The sequence below is a fragment of the Leptopilina heterotoma genome, unplaced genomic scaffold (assembly GCF_015476425.1).
Source record: "Leptopilina heterotoma isolate Lh14 unplaced genomic scaffold, ASM1547642v1 Lhet_64, whole genome shotgun sequence".
Lineage (NCBI taxonomy): Eukaryota > Metazoa > Arthropoda > Insecta > Hymenoptera > Figitidae > Leptopilina > Leptopilina heterotoma.
Window position 1 is genome coordinate 17,637 of NW_025111150.1, and position 21,666 is coordinate 39,302.

The window sequence follows — 21,666 nt, forward strand, 5'->3', positions numbered from 1 at the left end:
TTTGATACTTTTAGCATAAATACAATACTTTTGGCATAAATTTGGTGCTTTTAGTATCATTTTGATACTTTCAGTATTAGTTTGATACTTCTGGCATCGGTTGGATATTTTCGGTACCAGTTGGACACTTTTGGTCTTTGATACCAATTTGACACTTCTGGAATCGGTTTGAAATCACAGTTCTTCTAAGGATATCAAATTGAGACAAAAAACGAATCAAACGCTTTTGATTCGTTTTTTTGTCTCAATTTGCTCTCCTTAAAAAACCTACGATACTTTGGGTTTATACTTTTAAATCAAAACAATAAACGAATTACACCGAAAAAAACATCATTAACAAAATAATCACTTTCATGAATCAGCGCAGAATTTCAAGTATACATAGTATACTTTTTCAATGAAAACCATAAATAAAAACACGAAGCGAACAAAATCATTTTGATAATGAGACATTTATTATCCGCGTTGATTTCAAACAAATAACACCAATTTCGTGCAAACAATGTTCAGCTCTCACGTGAAAGGAGAGAATGCGCTTATCGGCGGCTATTGTGTATTCCACTTGAGCATGTATATAATTTTTTCTTTTTTTTTTTGAATCGTCTATATAGTTTCGACGATTGGATGTGTGAATGTAGAGAAAGAACAATAATGGACGATCGTAAAACATTCACACAATGCTTGTGATGCGGATTGTTGCAGTGTGTGTATGTGTGTGTGGGTTAATGTGTCTTATCGGTGTTAACTTGGTATCCCGAACTCTCACGTGATTGGTCGATTTAAAACTATATAATAGCAAATTATTGTCGAATAACCTTTCATTTGCAATGGAGTTAAAGATCTTTATCTAGTTGTATGATGTATCATCTCAAATGTTAACGAACCTTGTTTTGAATGATGTATATGTTAATTTCGGAAATTATTCTTCTTTTATTCAATTTCGTTTATTTTGTATGTTAACATGGGATTATTTTTGGAATCCCTATATCGCTGAACTTAGAATTGAAAATTTTGGTCAAAATCTTGATTATCATTATGAATAATAAAATTATTCTCAGAAATTCAATTATTTACAAATTTTATAAAAATTTCTTAGCAATAATTCAATTATTTATTCATAAATAATAAAATTCATTCATTTCAGAATTTCAATTATTTTTAATACAATTTTAATTGAATTCTTCGAAAAATGTAATTATTCTTCCAATTCTTATTAAAATTCGTCAAAAAATTCAATTATTTAAGAATTTGTTGATAAAATTCATTATGCGAATTCAATTTTAAGAAACATTCAGTTATTCAATAAATTATTTATTTTTTGTATTTAATAATTGAATTCTTATCAAAATTTCAATTATCTTTATAAATAATAAAAAAGTCTTCTCCAAAATTCAATTATTTTTAAATTTTAATAAAATTCTTGGCAAAATTTCAATTACTTATTTTCAAAAATTTTACTCAATTCAATGGTTTTCAATATCTACTATTTTCATAATATTTTGCAAAATAATCCCATTACTTAAAAAAGTTTAGATAAAATTCTATGCAAACGTTCAATTATTTTCATAAATAATAAAAATTACACAGGAATTGAATTATTTACAAATTTTTTATAAATTTCTTCGCAATAATTGAATTATTTTCATAAATAAAAAAATTCTTTTTAAAATTTCATAAATAATAAAATTCTTTAAGGATTTCAATTATTTTCATAAATAATAAAACTCATCGCAGAATTTCAATTATTTTAAATAAAAAATTTTAATGAAATTTCTCGAAATATGTAATTATTTTTATAAATCTTATTAAAATTCGTTGAAAGAATTCAATTATTAAAAAATTTTTTGATAAAATTTTTTATGAGAATAAATTATTTATTTTTGTATTTAAATAGGAATTAAAAAATTTTTAAATTATTTGAAAAAAAAAATTTGATGAAATTCTTTGCAAACATTCAATTATTTTCATAAATAATAAAATTACTCTGAGAAATTCAATTATTTTTAAAAACATTAATAAAATTCTTATCATAATTCAATTATTTTTTATTAATAATAGAACTCATTGCAGGATTTTAGTTATTTTTAACATAATTTTAAATAAATTACTCGAATATTGCAATAATTTTTCAGAATTTTATTAAAATTGATTCAAAGAATTCAATTATTTGAAAATTTTTGATAAAATTCTTGATAAGAATTATTATTTATAATTATTGGATAAATTATTTATTTTTCTATTTAAATAATTGAATTCTAGTAGAATTTTATGATAAAAATGGATTTAAAAATAAATCTTAGTTTAAATTTTAGATAATAATTATGAATATTGGAAGGATTGTAGCATGAATTTTAAGAAATAAATAGGTTTTTAAATTTTAAAAAGGTTTTAAATTAAAATTTTTGAAAATTAAAATTTTTATACTTTTAACTAACAATTTAGAAGAATAAATTTTTTTGGAAAAGTTTCATTGAGTTTTTTTGTAATTATTTTAAGTCTTTATTTTCTAATATACAATTGAATAATTCCCTAATAATCGATGAAATTTAGTAAAACTGAATTCCTGATTGTAAATAAATGGAATTGAAAATTCACAAAAAACTTTTTCAAAAATTATTATAAATAATTGATTTAGAGGAGAATGGTAGTTGAAAATTCGAAAATAATAAAGATTAAATATTGATTAAATAATAATTATAATAATTATAATAATAATAAATAATAAAAATTTTAATTGCAGAAAATAATAATTGATTTAAATGATGAAAATAATTTTGAAGATGTTACAGTAACAATATTTATGAAAATAATTGAATTATTGCGAAGAAATTATTATAAAATTTATAAATAATTGAATTCCTGTGAAATTTTGATTAATTCTTAATTAACGTAGAGTGTTTTCAGGACCTTAATTTTTGTCAAATAAAATTGTTTATTTAATTTATGTTTATGTTTTTTTTTATGTTTTCATTTATGTTTATGTTTATTTAATTGTTTGGACCCAAGGCCACAATATAAACAATTTTATTTAATTCTTAATTGAAATTTTGCCAAAAATTTTATTTAAATTTTTGAAAATAATTGAATTTTGGAGAAGAATTTATTATTTATAATGATGATTGAGATTATGACGAGAATTTTTTTTAATTTTTGTAATTGAAATTATGCAAAGAATTTTATTACTTTAGAAAGTATTAATTGAATCTCTGATGCATAATCATTTACAACTTCTCAAAAATTTATTTTCTTAGTGTTTTGAACTAAAATTCTTTTATAAATCCATTAGTTATTGATGTTTTCGATTAATTTTACAATTATAGCAATTCGTAAATAAATAAAAAAGAACATTTTTTGGAGTATCTAATAAATTTTACAGTGAATCATAGAATATTCTTTAGGGTCATAAAAAAAAATCAAATATTTATCTGGAAATCAGGGAAAATTTGAGGGAAAAAGTAAAATAAAATTTTTGCGGCAACCCTGTAAGACTTTATTGAATTAAATTATTAAATTTAAAGAATCGTTTACAAAATGAAAAAATACTGAACACGCGGTGAAAAAATATACAAAGTATTCAGTTTCTTTCCTTCTCTTTTTTGTTCTCTTCAAGTGCAGGATGATAACATGCAAATGAGAGGCTGAGAGGAAGATTAGTGACCCTGTGGCTCTGCGGGTGGAATGAAAAAAAAAACCGTAATGCACTCTATATATGAGAAAGCATATCCTAAATAAGGTTAGGCACACATACACAAACACAATCCAATTATGGGCGGGTTGTTCTCGACCCCGAAAGTAAATTGCAAGCCACTATATGTGTGTATACATAATGCACGAGCGTGTAATTTATTGGAACCGACAATATTCTAATTAAACACTCCAATTAATAAGGAAGCAAATTTATACCTCTAGGAGAGAAGTTGATATCGCGCGCGTATATATAATACTTGTTAATAATGTTAAGTTGGGACAGTTTTATCGACACGGATAGACACACGAAAAGATAATGCCAAGTTATCGTCACTCGTTTCATTATAGGAGTTTCAAGTTCTACTTCTGACGTGCGAGTATACACGTAAGAATTTCATTAGCTTAATTACAAGGAAGTGTAATTGCGAGGCAAAAATCGATTTATCCGCACAGTCGGGCTTGCAATTAGAGCGTAACGCAAGAAAAGTTAAAAGTCCATTTGCCTCCTATCTCCTTTTGCGCCAATCCATTATAATTTCAATTTTTAAATGAGCCTAATTCGACTATATCACCGGCAGTTTTTTTTTCTTTTTTTCTTTTTTTTTTTTTTTGCTCCAACCAAATGTAATTTATGCGAGTCGAATAAAAATTAAGTTTCCTCAAGAAATGCATACGGACAAAAATTTTTTTAAACAAATTTCGCTAATTTTGTAACAAAAATTAGCAAAATGCCACTCGACCTGGAAAACCTGGAAATTTCAGGGAATTTTATAAACCTTGAAAAAAAAATTTATTCCTGAAATTTAATTTAACTTAAATATTTTTGAAATTATATTTTTGAATTAATTCAATTTTAAAAGAATTGCGTTTACAATTTTTAAAAGTAGAAGAACTTCGAAATATTTTGATTTGAAATTTTGTGAAATTTCAATTTTAAATGAATTTAATTAGAAATATTAAAAAACTTAGATTTAGAAAAAATTTTTGAAACTAAAATTCTTCTGAAATTAGTTAAATGTTTTAATATGTATTTAATTAGTTATTAAAAATAATGGATTTATAGAAGAATTTTAGTTAAAAACACTAAAACAAATTGAGCTTTAAAACAATTACAAAATGATTGCAGAAATTCAATTATTTTCAAAAGTAGTAAAATTCCTCTTAAAAATTTAATTATTTTCAAAAATTTCATTAAAATTCTTGGCAAAACTTTAATTATTTTCAAAAACTTTCCTCAATCCAACGACTTTTATTATCTACTACTTTAATAAAAATTCACAAAAGAATTCAAATACCTAGTTAAAAATTTTTTTAAATAAAATTCTACACAAACATTTCAGTATTTTCAGAAATAATAAAAATTACACAGAAATTGAATTATTTACAAATTTTTTTTATAAATTTCTTTGCAATAATTCATTCAATTTTATAAATAAAAAAATTCTTTAAAGATTTCAATTATTTTCATAAAAAATAAATCTCATCGCAGAATTTCAGTTAGTTTTTATACAATTTTAATCGAATTCCTCGAAAAATAAAATTATTTTATAATTATTTATTATTTTAATTATTATTTATTTAAAATTATTTATATTCGTTGGAAAAATTCAATTATTAAAAAAATTGTTGATAAAATTCTTCGCTAAGATTCAATTATTTTCATAAATAATAAAATTTTCACAGCAATTCAATTATTTAAAATACAATTTTTATAAAATTTTCCAAAAAGACGTCAATTATTTAAAAAAAAAAATGTTTATAAAATTCTTTCCAAGAATTCAATTATTTTCATAAATAATAAAATTATTCTAAAAAATTTAATTATTTTTAAAATGGTTAATAAAATTCTGAGGAGAATTCAATTATTTTTATTAATAATGGAGCTCAATGCTTAATTTTAATTATTTTAAATAAATAATTTTAATGTAATTCTTTGAAAAATGTAATTATTCTTAAACATCTTATTAAAATTTATCAAAGAAATTCAATTATTTTAAAAATCTTTGCTACAATTTATTTATTAGAATTTAAGTATTATTTTCAATACATTTTTAATTAAATTTCTTTAAAGAATTACATTATTTTCAAAAATTTTAATGAAATTCTTTGCGTATCAATTCAATTTTTTTCAAAATAATTTTTTAAATGAAATTCTTCGCAGAAATCCAATTATGTTAAAAAAATTTTTTAAATTCTCGTCATAATTTCAATTATCTTTATAAATAATCACATTTTTCTCCGAAATTTAATTATTTTCAAAACTTTTAATAAATTATTTCAAAATTTGTTGATAAAATTGTTTATGAAAATTCAATTTTAAGAAACATTCAATTGCTTAATAAAATATTTATTTTGATAGTTGAATAATTGAATTCTCGTAGAATTTTCTAATAAAATATTGATTTAAAAATGAATTTGAAATTAAAATCTTTGAAAATTTGAACTTTTCATACTTTTAATTAAGAATTTAAGTAAAATTAATTTTTCTCAAAAAATTTAATCGAATTTTTTTTTAATTATTTGAAGTTTTTAATTTCTAATATATTTAATTGAAGAATGTCAGAATAATCGAAATTTCGTAAAATTAAATTTCAAACAAAAGAATTTTAAAATTTACAAAGAAGTTTTTCAAAAATTATTTTAAAAATTGACTTAAAGAAGAATTTTAGTTGAAAATTCAAAAAATGAATAATCGTAATAATGAAAATAATTCTTGAAGAAGTTACAGTAACAAAGTAGCAAGCTTTAATTATTATAAAACATTTTCTGTCTTTCCGTCGGATAACAAATTTTTATCTCTGCGCTGAAAAATGAAGAAAACATTCAAGAAAATTTCTTAGTACATTGAAAAAAAATTTATTTGATGCAAATAACCGATTAATTGACTATTACCAATTAAATATTTATTCGAATTAAAAATAATAATTATTAGAGTGAAAAATTAATTTTTTTGTAGAAAAAACTAAAAAGAATTTTTTCCCAAGAACAAAATTTAAAAAATAAAAAAATAATAAAGATATATTGTCGTTCAGTTATACATTCGAAACTTTAGAGACATGATAATGGAAAAATTTATTTCAAATTTTCATATAAATGCTTTTTATACAGTACAGTGTAAATTGGAGGGATTATTGAAAAATTATCTTTAATGAATAAAAAGAGAAATCTTGTCTCTTTTTGTCCGCTTTCGATGTGCGAATATAATAAACAGTAATATTATATTGAATTGCGTCACATCCTTTTTTTAAGGGCCTTTTTGTATATATTTTGTGAGAATTAAACGCTCTAGAGAGTCGGAATCTCATTTATTTTAGTTGCGCGCAATTGATTTCCCAATAATTTCTCACCGCAAATTATTGATATTAAAAATTTGTAATTTTATCATGAAAATCGTTAAGTGGTCCCTAATTAGGAGACACTTTTTTCTATAATATTAAATTTCTGGGTACAATAAAAATTGCAGCAAAGAAAAAATTATGAGGAAAAATTTTCTTTTGCTCCAATTTGGCTAATTTAGTATAACTTTTCTAAATTAGTAATTTTCTCGTTTAAATAGTGACTTTTTTTTATTACTTGGTGAAGAAAAAATTGATAAAAAATTATTGTTATTTCTTTTCTGGTAACTATTTATTTTCGTCAAATTTGGAGAAATTTCTATTTAGAGAAATTTCAAACCTTCACATTTTTATTATTTAAAAAAGGAAATAATTTTCTATATTGAAGAATTGATTTTTAAGTAAATGTTTAATTTTAATTTTGAAGAAAATTTTCTTTTTTATTTTGAAAAATTTTGAAAAATATAAAAAAAGGAAAAAAATTTCGATCATTTGAACGTTTAAAACTTAAGGAAAATAAATTTCGCTATTTACTAACTTTTTATAAATTTTTTTGTTTAAATAATAATAAAAATATTTTTATGAACTGTTGAATGAATTTTTGGCAGAAAAGTCAGAGAAATGACAGGAAAAAAAATTTTTTGTCAGGGAAATTGAGAAAATTGAAACTTTTTTTACTTTTCTTCTAAACATTGCAACAAAATACCACATTTTTTAGTAATAAATGCAACTTATTTCGATTTTTACAATTGCAAAAAATAACTATAAATAAATCTTTCAAAAATTATTTTCGAAATTATTTTTCTATTTCAATATTCGAAATATGCAATTAAAAAGATTTTGAATAATTGAAATTTTTGTAAAATTTAATTGAAAATAATTAATTTTTTTCAAGTATTTTGTTAAAATTTTTGAAAATCAACTTTTTAAGAAGTTTAATTTTAATTGCAAATTTTTAAAATAATTGAATTATTAAAAATTTTAATGCAAAAACTTGAAATGTATATTTAAAAATGAAAATTGATGAAAATTAGCCTCTAATTTTTTTAAATTCAATATTTTCGGTTTTTTAGAAATTAAAACTTAATTAAAAATTACATATTTCCAAAAATTCAAATACATACAAAAAATAATAAAATAGTTTTTAATAAATAAATTAGTTTTTTAATTTTTTTCAATAATAATAAAATAGTTTAGAATTATTTTTTAACATTTTGTAGAAAAAAATCATGTTCTAAATTTTTAGTTAAAATTCATCAAAAAATTAATTTTTTTTTTTAAATTAGACAAAAATTCTTTAAAGAAATTCAATTATTTTCGAAACATTACATTAAAATGTTTTTAAAAACTAATTTTTAGAATTGTTTTATCATAATTATTTAATATTCAATTATCTTCGAACATAGTAAATAAAAATTGTTTAAATTTACTGTTTTAGATTTATTAACATTTTGGAGAAATTATGTTCATATTTATAACTAAAGTTCTTTAAAATTTGATTATTTTTTTTTATATTTTTCAAAAATTAAATTATTTTTAAAAGATTGTACCAAATTTTAATTGTTTGGAAATTTTTCAATTGTAAATTGAAAAACTATTTTCTTTCAAAAACTAGATTTTAAAATATTTTTGGAAAATTAATTGTAAGAATTTCTTTATTATAATTTTTTGAAAATATTCTTTAAAAATTTGTAAAAAGACAATTCCAATTGTTGTAAAAAAATTGCGTTTTTGTATTTAAATAATTGAACTCAGGAAGGATTAAAATTGTAATTTAATTATTAATTTATTATTATTATTTATTATTTATATTTATATTTATATTTATATTTATATTTATATTTATATTTATATTTATATTTTATATTTATATTATTATTATTAATTTAATTATTAAAATTCATAAATTTTATTCATTTACCGTAAATTTTCATATTTTTTTTAAATTTTTAGGTTAGGAAACGCAGGACAAAAAAGGGGCGCGCAGGCGCGTTAGCGGCTGCGCGAGTTTTTTTTTCCTGCGTCAATATTTTTTTTTCCTTTTTACGAATTTTTTTTTGTCAACTAAAAAAGAATTAAATAATAAAAAATTAATTTTCTCCATTGTCCTCTAATCGAACAATGTTACAGAAAAATAAAAATTCAAAAATTAATTGTAAATATTTTCTTAGGTTTATTTTTATTAAAAACCTCGCGTACAAAAAAATAGAATTACTTTTTTGTCTCTACAAAAAAAAAAAAAAAAAAAAAAAAAAAAATTTGCAACAATGTTTGAAGAAAAATAATTGCTCTGTGTATATTTAAAATTTTACACATTGAATAGTTATTGCAAATGTAATAACAAATGTGATAATAAGTGCGGAAAAAAATGAATTTTTCCGATACGTAATCTTTATTAATACTATTTCAATTTGTCATTGATAATTGACTCACTATATACTGTGATGGACGTAACATAAATTTAATTATAACAGCTAATTAAGATTAAACTTATAGAAAAAATATCCAAATGATTAAAAATCGTCTCGTTAATATTTTTTGGAATAAAAAAAATATCTAATAAATTCTACCTCAATAAACACATTGTAATAATTAATAATCAATTTATTGCTTTGTTTTTTATAAAATACAAAATTTACATATTTACATTTTACAATAGAAAATATTCTATACTTGGCATATAGACTTGTTTTTCCTTAATAGGATCTAGAGAATATTGTGTACAAGTATAAATAAACAATAAAGATAAGTAATGACTTAACGCTAATTACTGTTTATCAACTTTTGTCTCTTTTGTCGATGAATAAAGCAACAATTGCCGCTTTTATAATTGCAATAATTTGAAATTTTAATAAAATTAGAGGGAAAAAAAATTTATATACATATTCAGTTAATTAAGTTTTTAATTAACAGATCTCATTACTGTCAATTGCATCTAGCATTCAATTTAGATTTTAGTTTTTCAGTATAATTTTTTCTTTATATATAGTTACATTCCTGGATAATTTTATTCTACATTGTCGACTTTTAAACGTATATTTTGAGTGTATATACTTTTTTACGACTTTTAAAATTTTTATCATTCCAGTGTGGAATTTTAAATAGCTATAATGATTTTGTAATTCTATTGATATGGGATTATTTATAACTTTTATATTTAAATGACGCAATTCTTTTTCGAAACAAATTGTTTACAATAATAATTTTTGTCGCCAAGGAGATAAAATTATTTTTGTTTTTGTTATTATTTATTATTGCACAGAGAGAAAATTATGATTAAAAACGAGTTGAAAATGAAAAGATAATTTTATTCGAATTTTCTTTTTTTTTGTTTCAACTAACTAACTGGAAGTGTAAAATTACAAATTAAAATAATCTACAAAGTGTCTTCGTTATACATGTGAAGAATGTTTAAATATATATATATATATATATATATATATATGTGTGTGTATGAAAAAAATAAAAATAATAAAGTTTGTAAGATATTTTAATGAAAATTTTACGAGCAATGACAAATTCTAATCAGAAACCAATTATGTTGGCATTTTAAGTAGTTAGAGTATATTTATAGTCAGACAAAAGACTTTTAACACAATTTACATACTCGTCTACATTTTTGCATGACGAGATATTGCCTAGCGAGTGTTATTTCGAAATTAATAAATTTTAAAGGCCTTTCTTTAATTAGATATTGGCGAAATTCATAATTTACATTTTTTTTAAAGAGCTAACTCTACAACTTTGAATTAGTTGAAAATAAATAATGATAAAAATTAAAAAATTTAAGTTCAAATTAATTAAATTGGATTAACTTTTGTTTCGATTGTTTGTCGAAGAATTTCAATTGTCTTTATAAATAATAAAGTTCTTCTTTGAAATTCAATTATTTTTCCAAAATTGAAATAAAATTCTTGGCAAAATTGCAATTATTTTTAAAAATTTTCCTCAATTCAATGATTTTTAAATTTTTAATATTTACGATTTGAATAAAATTTCCTGAAGAATTCAATTATTTGAAAAAACTTTTAATAAAATTCTCCGCAAATATTTAATTATTTTCACAAATAAAAAAAATTTCCCAGCAATTCATTAATTTATAAATTTTTTCATAAATTTCTTCGCACTTAAATTATTTTCTAATAATTATATTATTTTCTTTCAATTCAATTATTTTCATAAATAATAAAATTCTTTTTAGGAATTCAATTATTTTTTTATAAATAATAAAACTAATCATAGAATTTTAATTATTTTTTATACAATTTTAAATAAAGTCTTTAAAAAACGCAATTGTTCTTAAAAATTTTATTAAAATTCTTCGTAAGAATTCAATTATTATTTTCATAAATAATAAATTAAATCACAGAATTTAAATTATTTTTAATACAATATTAATCGGTTTTCTTCGAAAATGTAAAAATTATATACAAATTTTTTAGAACAATTGCGTTCTTGAATTTATCTTGAATTTGAAATTTATAATACAATCTTGAATTTTCCTGAATTCTTGAATTATTTAAAAAAATATATAATTCTTAAAAATTTTCTAAAAATTCGTCGAAAGAATTTTAAGTAATTAAAAATTTGTTAATAAAATTCTTTATAAAAATTTAATTTTAAGAAACATTCAATTATTTAATTACTTATTTATATTTGTATTTAAAATTTTAAATAATAGAAAAATTCTTGAAGTATTTGAAAAAAATTTTGAATAAAATTCTTCGCAAACATTCAATTGTTTTCATAAGTATTAAAAAATTCACAGCAATTTAATTATTTTGAAATTTTTTATCAATTTCCTCTCAATAATTCAATTATTTTCATAAATAATAAAACTAATCACAAAATTTCAATTATTTTTAATACAATTTTAATCGAATTCCTTGAGAAATGTAAATATTAAAAATTTTATTATAATTCGTCGAAAAAATTCAATTATTTAAAAAATTGTTGACAAAATACTTTATAAAAATTCAGTTTTAAGAAACATTGAATTATTGAATAAATAATTTATTTTTGTATTTAAATTTTAAATAATTGAAAAATTCTTGAATTATTTGAAAAAAATATTGGATAAAATTCTTCGCTAACATTCAATTATTTTCATAAATATTAAAATTTTTCAAGCAATTTAAGTATTTAAAATATAATTTTCATAAATTTTTTCAAAAAAGTCATATATATTTGAAAAAAAAAATTTATTAACTTCTTCCCAAGAATTCAATTATTTTCATAAATAGAAAAATTATTCTAAAGAATTCAATTATTTTTAAAAACTTTAATAAAATTCTAAGAAAAATTTAATTATTTTCATTAGTCATGAAACTCATCGCAGGATTACAATTATTTCTAATACAATTTTAAATGAATTTCACGAATAATGCAATCATTTTTCAAAATGTTATTAAAATTCTTCGGATGAGTTTAATTATTTTCAAAATGATTGATAACATTCTTTAAAAGAATTATTCAAATATTTGATAAATTATTTATTTTTGTATTTAAATAATTGAGGAGCAATTTTTCAAAAGTTGATACATCCATTTTTCAAAAAAAATTGAGATAAACACATATTTAAAATATTAAAATCCTTAAAAATCGATTTATCACTGTTCAATTTAAGAAAAAAAATTTATTACCAAAGAATTTTCAATTTAAAAAATATTTTATTAAAATTTATTAAAAATAATTGAATTCCTGCAATAAATTATATTATTTATGAAAGTAATTTAAGATTTTTTGAGAAATTTTATTAAAAGTGTATTAGAAATAATTAAATTCTTGTAAAATATTATATAAAAATTTTTGGAAATAAATGAATCGTTTCAAAGAATTTAATGAAAATTTTTAAAAATAATTGAATTTTTGCGAAGAATTTATTAAAAAGAAAAAAGAAAATTGAATTCTGTCGAGGAATTGATAATTCAATTGAAAATAGTTTAATTCTTCTATAGAATCTTATTAAAATTTATGAAAAATAATTGAATTCTTTCGAGAAATTGAATTATAATTTTATTTAAAATATTAAAATAATTGAATTTCTGTGAAAAAATATTACCATTTTTTTTAAATAATTGAATTCGTGCATAGATTTTTTTTATTATTATTAAAATTTTTTAAAATAATTAAATTGTTTTAAAGAATTTGATTAAAGTCTTTAAAAACTATCAAAAAAATTACTATTATACCACAAAGTATCCTAACTTTATAGAAAAATTCGTTAAAGTATAAAGGAGTAAATTTTCTTCGTCTACTAATTAAAGTGCATACACGAAGAAGAAAAAAAATTGATCATCACAATTGCGAGAAACATTTGGATATTTAAATTAGAACTGAATCCTTTTGGCGAGGAGCACATCAGGACCCTCTGAATGCTTTTAGCTCTCCGAGTTGAAGAAGAACAAGTTATTTATTGTTACTATCTTGTTCAGCGAGCGTTCCAACCAAACGAGTGCTGGTGGGATGGGAAGCTCTCAATCCTTCTCTTATTAAAACCTGCCCTCCTTATCAGAAGTTATACTGTATATAGTGTACTGCACACACACACACACGGGTACAGTCTCTCGTATAAATCTTCACCGTCCTTGAAAAGACCACAACTGCCAGTACGTGTCCAAAATGAAGTAAATTTCGCTAAAAATTTAATTACTATTTTTATTACAATCAAAAAGTTTTTTTTTAAATAAATTTTTAATTAAATCAGTCCTGATATAAATTAGTCCGCAGAGGGGGGAAATATTGCTGGACTAATGTTAAAAGACTTGAATTTAAACATTGGACCAAGTGTTCTTCGTTCACTTTTTCTAATTTTGAATTTCGCGCCAATTTAATTCCGTAAATGTCCGCCTAGATGGCATGAAAACTCTCTCACAGTCAAAACACAATAAATTTTTTTTTTTTTTTCCAATAATTTTTTTTTCTTTTTTGTTTTTTTTTATCAAAATTGTTGCCTACAGTTTTTGTCTAAATTTGACATTCGTCAAAAAACTGCCACTGTTAACTTAAAAGTATCAACTTACAACGAATCGATACCAAAAATGTGGTTCAAATTAAAAATTGATCCAAATTTTTGGCATTACTTTGATCCCCTTTGGTATTAATTTGATACTTTCAAGAAAATTCTGACGATAATATAAAGTGGTCGGGATATAAAGTGTTAGTAAAAAAGGCCAACGAGTAAAGCCAACCAACAAAATTTAATATTCCTTTTGTACAACAAAAATTTGCGTACTATTCGTTATTACAATATACAGAGCTCGGATTGTGCGACTTTTTCGACTTTTTTCGACTTTTTTGTGAAAAAATGCGACTAATCGATTTTTTCGAGATTTTTTTTTAGTAAAATGCGAATGAAATTTGAAAAAAATTTTTAAATTTAAAGGAAAAAGTTTGAGACAAAAAAATGTTCTGTTACATTTATTTACAAATTTCTTTCAAATTTTTCGAAAACATCAATTACTTCATTTTTAAATAAATATTTAATTATTATTTTTTCATAGGAATTAAAATTATTCAAAAGATTAAAATTCAAACCTTTTTGAAATTAAACAATTTATAAAAAAATTGTTATAAAACATGAAGAAATCGATGACTTCGAGTCTTCGACTCGGAGCAATCGATGTCTTCATGTTTTTATAATAATTAAAGATGACCGAGTGATAAAATCTTTAATTTATATTCTAAGACTTTATAAAAAAAAAATTTTTTTTTATTATTTTTTATGGAAATAATTGAATTATTGGGAAGAAATTTATAAAACATTAGTAAGTAATTGAATTTTGCAGAAGAATGTTGATATTTACAAAGATAATTAAAATTTTGAAGAGAATTTAAAAAAAATTTTGTGAAAATAATTGAATTTCTGTGAAGAATTTTCTTACTTTTGAAGATAATTGAATTTTGCAAAAAATTTTATCAGAACTTTTGAAAATAATTAAATTTTCATGATGAATTTTATTATTTATGAAGATAAAAAAAATTTTAACGAGGAATTTAAAAAAAAATTGGAAAATAATTAAATTTCTGCGAAGAATTTGATTACTTTTGAAAATAATTGAATTTCTAGAATGAATTTTATTATTTATAAAGATAATTGAAAATTTGACAAGAATTTTATTAAAATTCTCTGCAAATAATTGAATTTCAGAAAAGAATTTTATTATTCACAAAGATAATTGAAAATTTGAATAGATTTTTTTAAAAAATGTTTAAAAGTAATTGAATTTTGCAGAAGAATTTTGATATTTATAAACATAATTGAAATTTTGAGGACAATTTAAAAAAAAAATTTGAAAATAATTAAATTTCTGCGAAGAATTTGATTACTTTTGAAAATAATTGAATTTCTAGAATGAATTTTATTATTTATAAAGATAATTAAAAATTTGACAAGAATTTTATTAAAATTCTCTGCAAATAATTGAATTTCAGAAAAGGATTTTATTACTTTTGAAAATAATTGAATTCCTGCGAATAATTTTATTAATTTTGGCAAATTATTGAATTTCTGCGTAAAATTTTGTTAAACGTTTTGAAAATAATTAAATTTCTAGGATGAATTTTATTATTTATAAAAATAATTGAAATTTTGACAAGAATTTTATTAAAATTCTTTGAAAATAATTGAATTTCAGAGAAGAATTTTATTATTCACAAAGATAATTGAAAATTTGAATAGATTTTTTTAAAAAATGTTTAAAAGTAATTGAATTTTGCAGAAGAATTTTGATATTTATAAACATAATTGAAATTTTGAGGTGAATTTTATCAAAATAAAATTTGAAAATAATTGAATTTCTGAAAAGAATTTTCTTATTTTTGAAGCTAATTGAATTTCGCAAAGAATTTTATTAGAACTTTTGAAAATAATTAAATTTTTATGATGAATTTTATTATTTATAAAGATAATTGAAATTTTGACAAGAATTTTATTAAAATTCTTTGCAAATAATTGAATTTCGGAGAAGAATTTTATTATTCACAAAGAGAATTGAAAATTTGAATAGATTTTTTTAAAAAATGTTTAAAAGTAATTGAATTTTGCAGAAGAATTTTGATATTTATAAACATAATTGAAATTTTGAGGAGAATTTAAAAAAAAAATTTGAAAATAATTGAATTTCTGAAAAGAATTTTCTTATTTTTGAAGATAATTGAATTTTGCAAAGAATTTTATTAGAACTTATGAAAAAAATTAAATTTTTATAATGAATTTTATTATTTATAAAGACAATTGAAATTTTGACAAGAATTTTATTAAAATTCTTTGCAAATAATTGAATTTCGGAGAAGAATTTTATTATTCACAAAGATAATTGAAAATTTGAATAGATTTTTTTAAAAAATGTTTAAAAGTAATTGAATTTTGCAGAAGAATTTTGATATTTATAAACATAATTGAAATTTTGAGGTGAATTTTATCAAAATAAAATTTGAAAATAATTGAATTTCTGAAAAGAATTTTCTTATTTTTGAAGCTAATTGAATTTTGCAAAGAATTTTATTAGAACTTTTGAAAATAATTAAATTTTTATGATGAATTTTATTATTTATAAAGATAATTGAAATTTTGACAAGAATTTTATTAAGATTCTTTGCAAATAATTGAATTTCGGAGAAGAATTTTATTATTCACAAAGATAATTGAAAATTTGAATAGATTTTTTTAAAAAATGTTTAAAAGTAATTGAATTTTGCAGAAGAATTTTGATATTTATAAACATAATTGAAATTTTGAGGAGAATTAAAAAAAAAAAAATTTGAAAATAATTGAATTTATGAAAAGAATTTTCTTATTTTTGAAGATAATTGAATTTTGCAAAGAATTTTATTTGAACTTTTGAAAATAATCAATTTTTTATGATGAATTTTATTATTTATAGAGATAATTGAAATTTTGACAAGAATTTTATTAAAATTCTTTGCAAATAATTGAATTTCGGAGAAGAATTTTATTGTTTATAAAAATAATTGACATTTTAAAGAGAATTTCTAAAAAATTGTTAAAAATACCTAATTAAAATTTTGCTATGAATTTTATTAAATTTTTAAAAATTTTATTCGTGATTGTTTGATATTAATGTATCTGTTGTTGAGAAATGTTATTTTTTTACAATTTTGACAATTTCGTGTTTCCTTTTTGTCGTTTTTTCTAAAATTTCATGCGACTTTTTTCCGACTTTTTTGGAAATTTTATGCGACTTTTCTTGACTTTTGTTGTAAATTTATGCGACTAAAGCGACTTTTTTTCGAGTCTTAAAGACGATCCGAGCCCTGTTCAATAATCATATTTTCCTGCTCGATTATACCTATGAGTAATGCGTGACTTTTTTTTTCTTCCTAAGTTCCTGCTCGCGTTTACGATTTTCATTCTCTTCCCCGCTTCTTTAAACTCGATGGTCTTTCTTGTCTTTTCTCAAAGCTGATATAGAGTGAGGAGCAGCGATGTTGTTGGGCCATTAGCGTAAATGGCCATATTATATATGTGTTCGCGCAAAGTTAGCCCTTCGACTACTTTATACTATATATATACGATATAATTCGCGCGTGTTTCGAACGCATTTCTCGCTGTCATTCATTTAACCTGGCACACGGAGCTCCATGAAGATCACTCCATTCTTCGAAAGCGTCTATGTTTCTATAACCGTTCTACGCGAAATGAGTCTCGTTCCTGGAAAAAGCAATGGGGAAATAATACTTTTCCCGCGAGCATAACCAATCGCATTTGAATCACATCGAGGTCAGTGACCATTGTCAATTTTATTTTATGTGTCAAGAGATCTTCATTTTCTCCTAACTTTATGTCGAATTATTCTTTTTGTTGCTGGGAGAATACAATTTGTTTCCTTTCCTCTGACGCTGGAGAACAATTTTTCTTTAATCTATAAAAAGATTTTTGCCACAAAAGATTTAATTTTGTTCTTTCCCAACTTTTCCCTAATTTCCAAACAAAATTTTAAAATTTTTCCTGAAACTAAACAATTTTCGGCTTCACTCTAAAAATTATAAGATACACAAAAAAATGTTCTCTTACATTTATTTAATTTAATTGTAAAATTATTCAAAACCATCAGTAACTTCTTTTTTAAATAAATATTTAATTATAATTTTTCCATAGGAATTAAAATTCTTCAAAAGATTCAAATTCGAACCTTTTTGAAATTTAATAACTTATAAGAATATTATTACAAAACATTGAACAAAATCGATCACTCGGAGTCTTCGATATTTTCATTTTTTATAATAAATAATTAAAGATGACCGAGTGATAAAATTATTATTTTATATTATAAGGATATTGTTACTGTTACTTCTTAAAAATTATTTTCGTCATTTCAATTAAATTATTATTTTATACAATTTTTAACTAAAATTCTTCTTTAAAGAAATTTGAAATTGAAATTATTTTCAATTCAATTCCTCTATAGAATTTAATTTTTTTTTAATTTTATTCGTCTACAAAATTTAATTTTCTTTTTAATTTTAGTAAATTCTGACCAACAAAATAATTGTGATTCAATTCCTCTAAAGAATTTAGTTATTTTTCATAATTTTTATAAAATTCTTTATAAAAATTAAATTATTTTCCATAGTTTTAATTAAATTCGTCGAGAACATTAGCAAAAAAGACAATTATTTTCATAAATAATTGATTCCTTTGCAGGAATTCAATTTTATAGTAAAATTTCTTGAAATAATTCAATTCCTTTTTGAATTTTATTAAATTTTTCGTAAGATTTTACTTAAAACTGTATAAATTAATTTTTTCATAACTATAAAACATGATCGAGTGATAAAATCATTATTTTATATTATAAGAATATTGTACTTCTTCACAATTATTTTCATCATTTCAATTCAATTATTTTCAAGAATTTTTAACTAAAATTCTTCTTTAAATCGCAATTGGTTTGAATAATTTTCGAAAAAGTTCTTTGACAATTTTCAAATTCATTTGCTTACAATATTCAATTTTACAAAATTTCAATTATTCGTAAATTCTTCAATTAAATATACATTAGAAAATAAAAAGTTCAAATAATATAAAAAAAATTCAATTAAACTTTTTCAAAATACAATTATTTCAAAAAAATCCACGCTATATATTGCTTTTAATATTTATAATTATTATCTAAAATTTTAACTGAAATTCATCTTTAAATCAATTTTTATTAGAAAATTCTACTAGAATTCAATTATTTAAATACAAAAATAAATAATTTATTGAATAATTAAATGTATAATATAAAAAAAATCCAATTAAACTTTTTCAAAAAAATTTATTTCAAAATTCAATTATTTCTAAAAATTCTATGCTTTAATCCTTTTAATATTAAATCATTATCTATAAAATCTTAACTGAAATTCATTTTTAAATCAATTTTTATCAGAAAATTCTACTGGAACTCAATTATTTAAATAAAAAAAATAATTTATTGAACAATTGTTTTCTCATAAAGAATTTTATCAACAAATTTTTAAATAATTGAATTCTTAAAATTCTTAAAAAATAATTGAATTGATAAAAGGAATTTTAATTAATAATTGAATCTCTGTAAAAATTTTATTATTATTTATGAAAATAATTGAATTATTTAGAAGAAATTTATAAAAAATTAATTAATAATTGAATTCCTGAGAAATTTTCATTATTTTATGAAAATAATTAAATGTTTGTGTAAAATATTATTAAAAATTTTTTAAATAATTGAATTCCTGGGAAATTTTCATTATTTTATGAAAATAATTAAACCTTTTCGTAGAATTGTATTAAAATTTTTTTAAATAATTTAATTCTTTTGGAAAATTTTATTAAAATAGTAAATATTAAAAATCATTGAATTGAGGAAAATTTTTGAAAACAATTGAATTTTGTGAAGAATTGTTTTAAAAAGTTTTGAAAATAATTGAATTCTTGTAATGAATTTTATTACATTTTTTTAAATAATTGAATTCCTGTGAAAAATGTTATTATTTAGTAAATAATTCTTGTGAAGGATTTTAATAAAATTTTTGTACATATATTTGAATTTTTTTCAAGAATTTTATATAGAAATGTTAAAAAATAGTTCAATTATTTTGACTAATTTAAGTAAAATAGAACTAAAAATAAAATTAAAATTAAAAATAATTGAAATTCCGCGATTAGGTATTTAATGAGTATAATTAAATTCCTCAAAAGAATTTTATTTTTTATGAAAATAATTAAATGTTTGCGTAGAATTTTATTAAAATTTTTGAAAATAATTGAATTCTTTTGGAGAATTTGATTCAATAATAGTAGATATATTAAAAATCATTGAATTGAGGAAAATGTTTTAAAATAATTGAAATTTTACCAAGTATTTTATTAAAATTTTTAAAACTTATTGCATTTCGGAGAAGAATTTTATTATTTCTAAAAATTATTAAAATTTTGACGAGAATTTTTAAAAAATTTTGAACCTAATTGAATTTCTGCGAAGAATTTTATTACATTTTGAAAATAATTGAATTTCTGCAATCATTTGTAAATTCTCCAAAATTCTTTAAATTATATTGTACAATTTATGAAATTTTCGTCCTTTTTCAATCAAATTACGGACTTTGCGGATCTTTAAAAAAAAAAACTGATTTTTACGAACTTGAAGAAAATTTACTGACCTTCACGGAATTTACGGACCTAGTTCATATGTGTTCGGATAAAATTGTAGGGGGTTAAGTAAAAAATCAAAGAGTGAAGTAAAAAGTTAAAAGAAAATAAAAATTAAGAAGTAAAGTAAAGAATTGAAAGTGAAGTAAAAATTAAGTAGTAAAAGAACTTTGAAGTAAAGAAAGTAATGTTTAAAATTCAAAGAAATATCAAGTATTTAGGGGAAAGTGTAGTTGTTAGAAATTATTTAAAAGTCGTTAACATGTTCGGTTTGCAGTGAGTGTCGATACGCATTTCCTACAATTGATTAAAGCGAAACCGAGAATAATTAATGTGCCAGCAGCGATTCGCTTTACGAGCCCCTACCATCTTTTCCTGTGTCTTATTTCGCTCCACCTTCGAGAAAGATATGGAGAAACCCATCGAGGGTAAAGAGTTCGTTATATATATTCAGTTCCTGGAAAACTTTTATTCCACTCTGTTTTAGGGTCTATTGAATTCTATTTATTCAATTTCGCTATTTCACCGTCAGGAAATTAAATTGCTTCTCACTACAACTTCCCGTCGTAATAAAAACAGATGACTAAAATTAATTTTCTTCTTTTTTTTTGTTACAAAAGAAAATTGAAAAGTTAATCAAGAAAACAATTATCCCCTTAAGAGTAGATGATAAATATCTTACAAATTGGATTTGTAGAATTATATTTGTTTTGTGATGGTGGTAAAAGAAGCAAAGAGAGAAAGAAAATAAAATGTGAAAAACGACAGGATGTCAAAACTATGAAGAGATCAGGTGATGGAATTCAAGGCCAGGGATAATGTTTGAGTGATGAGGTTGGGAAAGGAAGAAAGGTGGAGACAAAGTAGAGGAAAAGAAACGTTAGAAGGTTGTAAAAAAAATTTTTACAACTGGTCACCGCCCTGTTATTTGCGGGGGTGGTCTTCTTTGGGTTCCTGTTTCCTTCGAGAATAAGTTGGTGCCGCCGTTGCGCCGTGTATATAGGTAGTAAC

At 20.9% G+C, this 21,666-nt stretch overlaps 1 protein-coding gene across 1 annotated transcript in view; it reads left to right on the plus strand.

The window, feature by feature from the left end:
* The first annotated feature begins 502 nt into the window (after positions 1–502).
* Positions 503–21,666, plus strand: part of LOC122509924 (homeobox protein aristaless-like) — a 156,673-nt gene continuing 135,509 nt past the window's right edge. The window contains exon 1 of the mRNA XM_043624253.1: positions 503–553. Within this exon, the coding sequence (XP_043480188.1) occupies positions 503–553 (51 nt within the window). The remainder of the gene's footprint in view (positions 554–21,666) is intronic.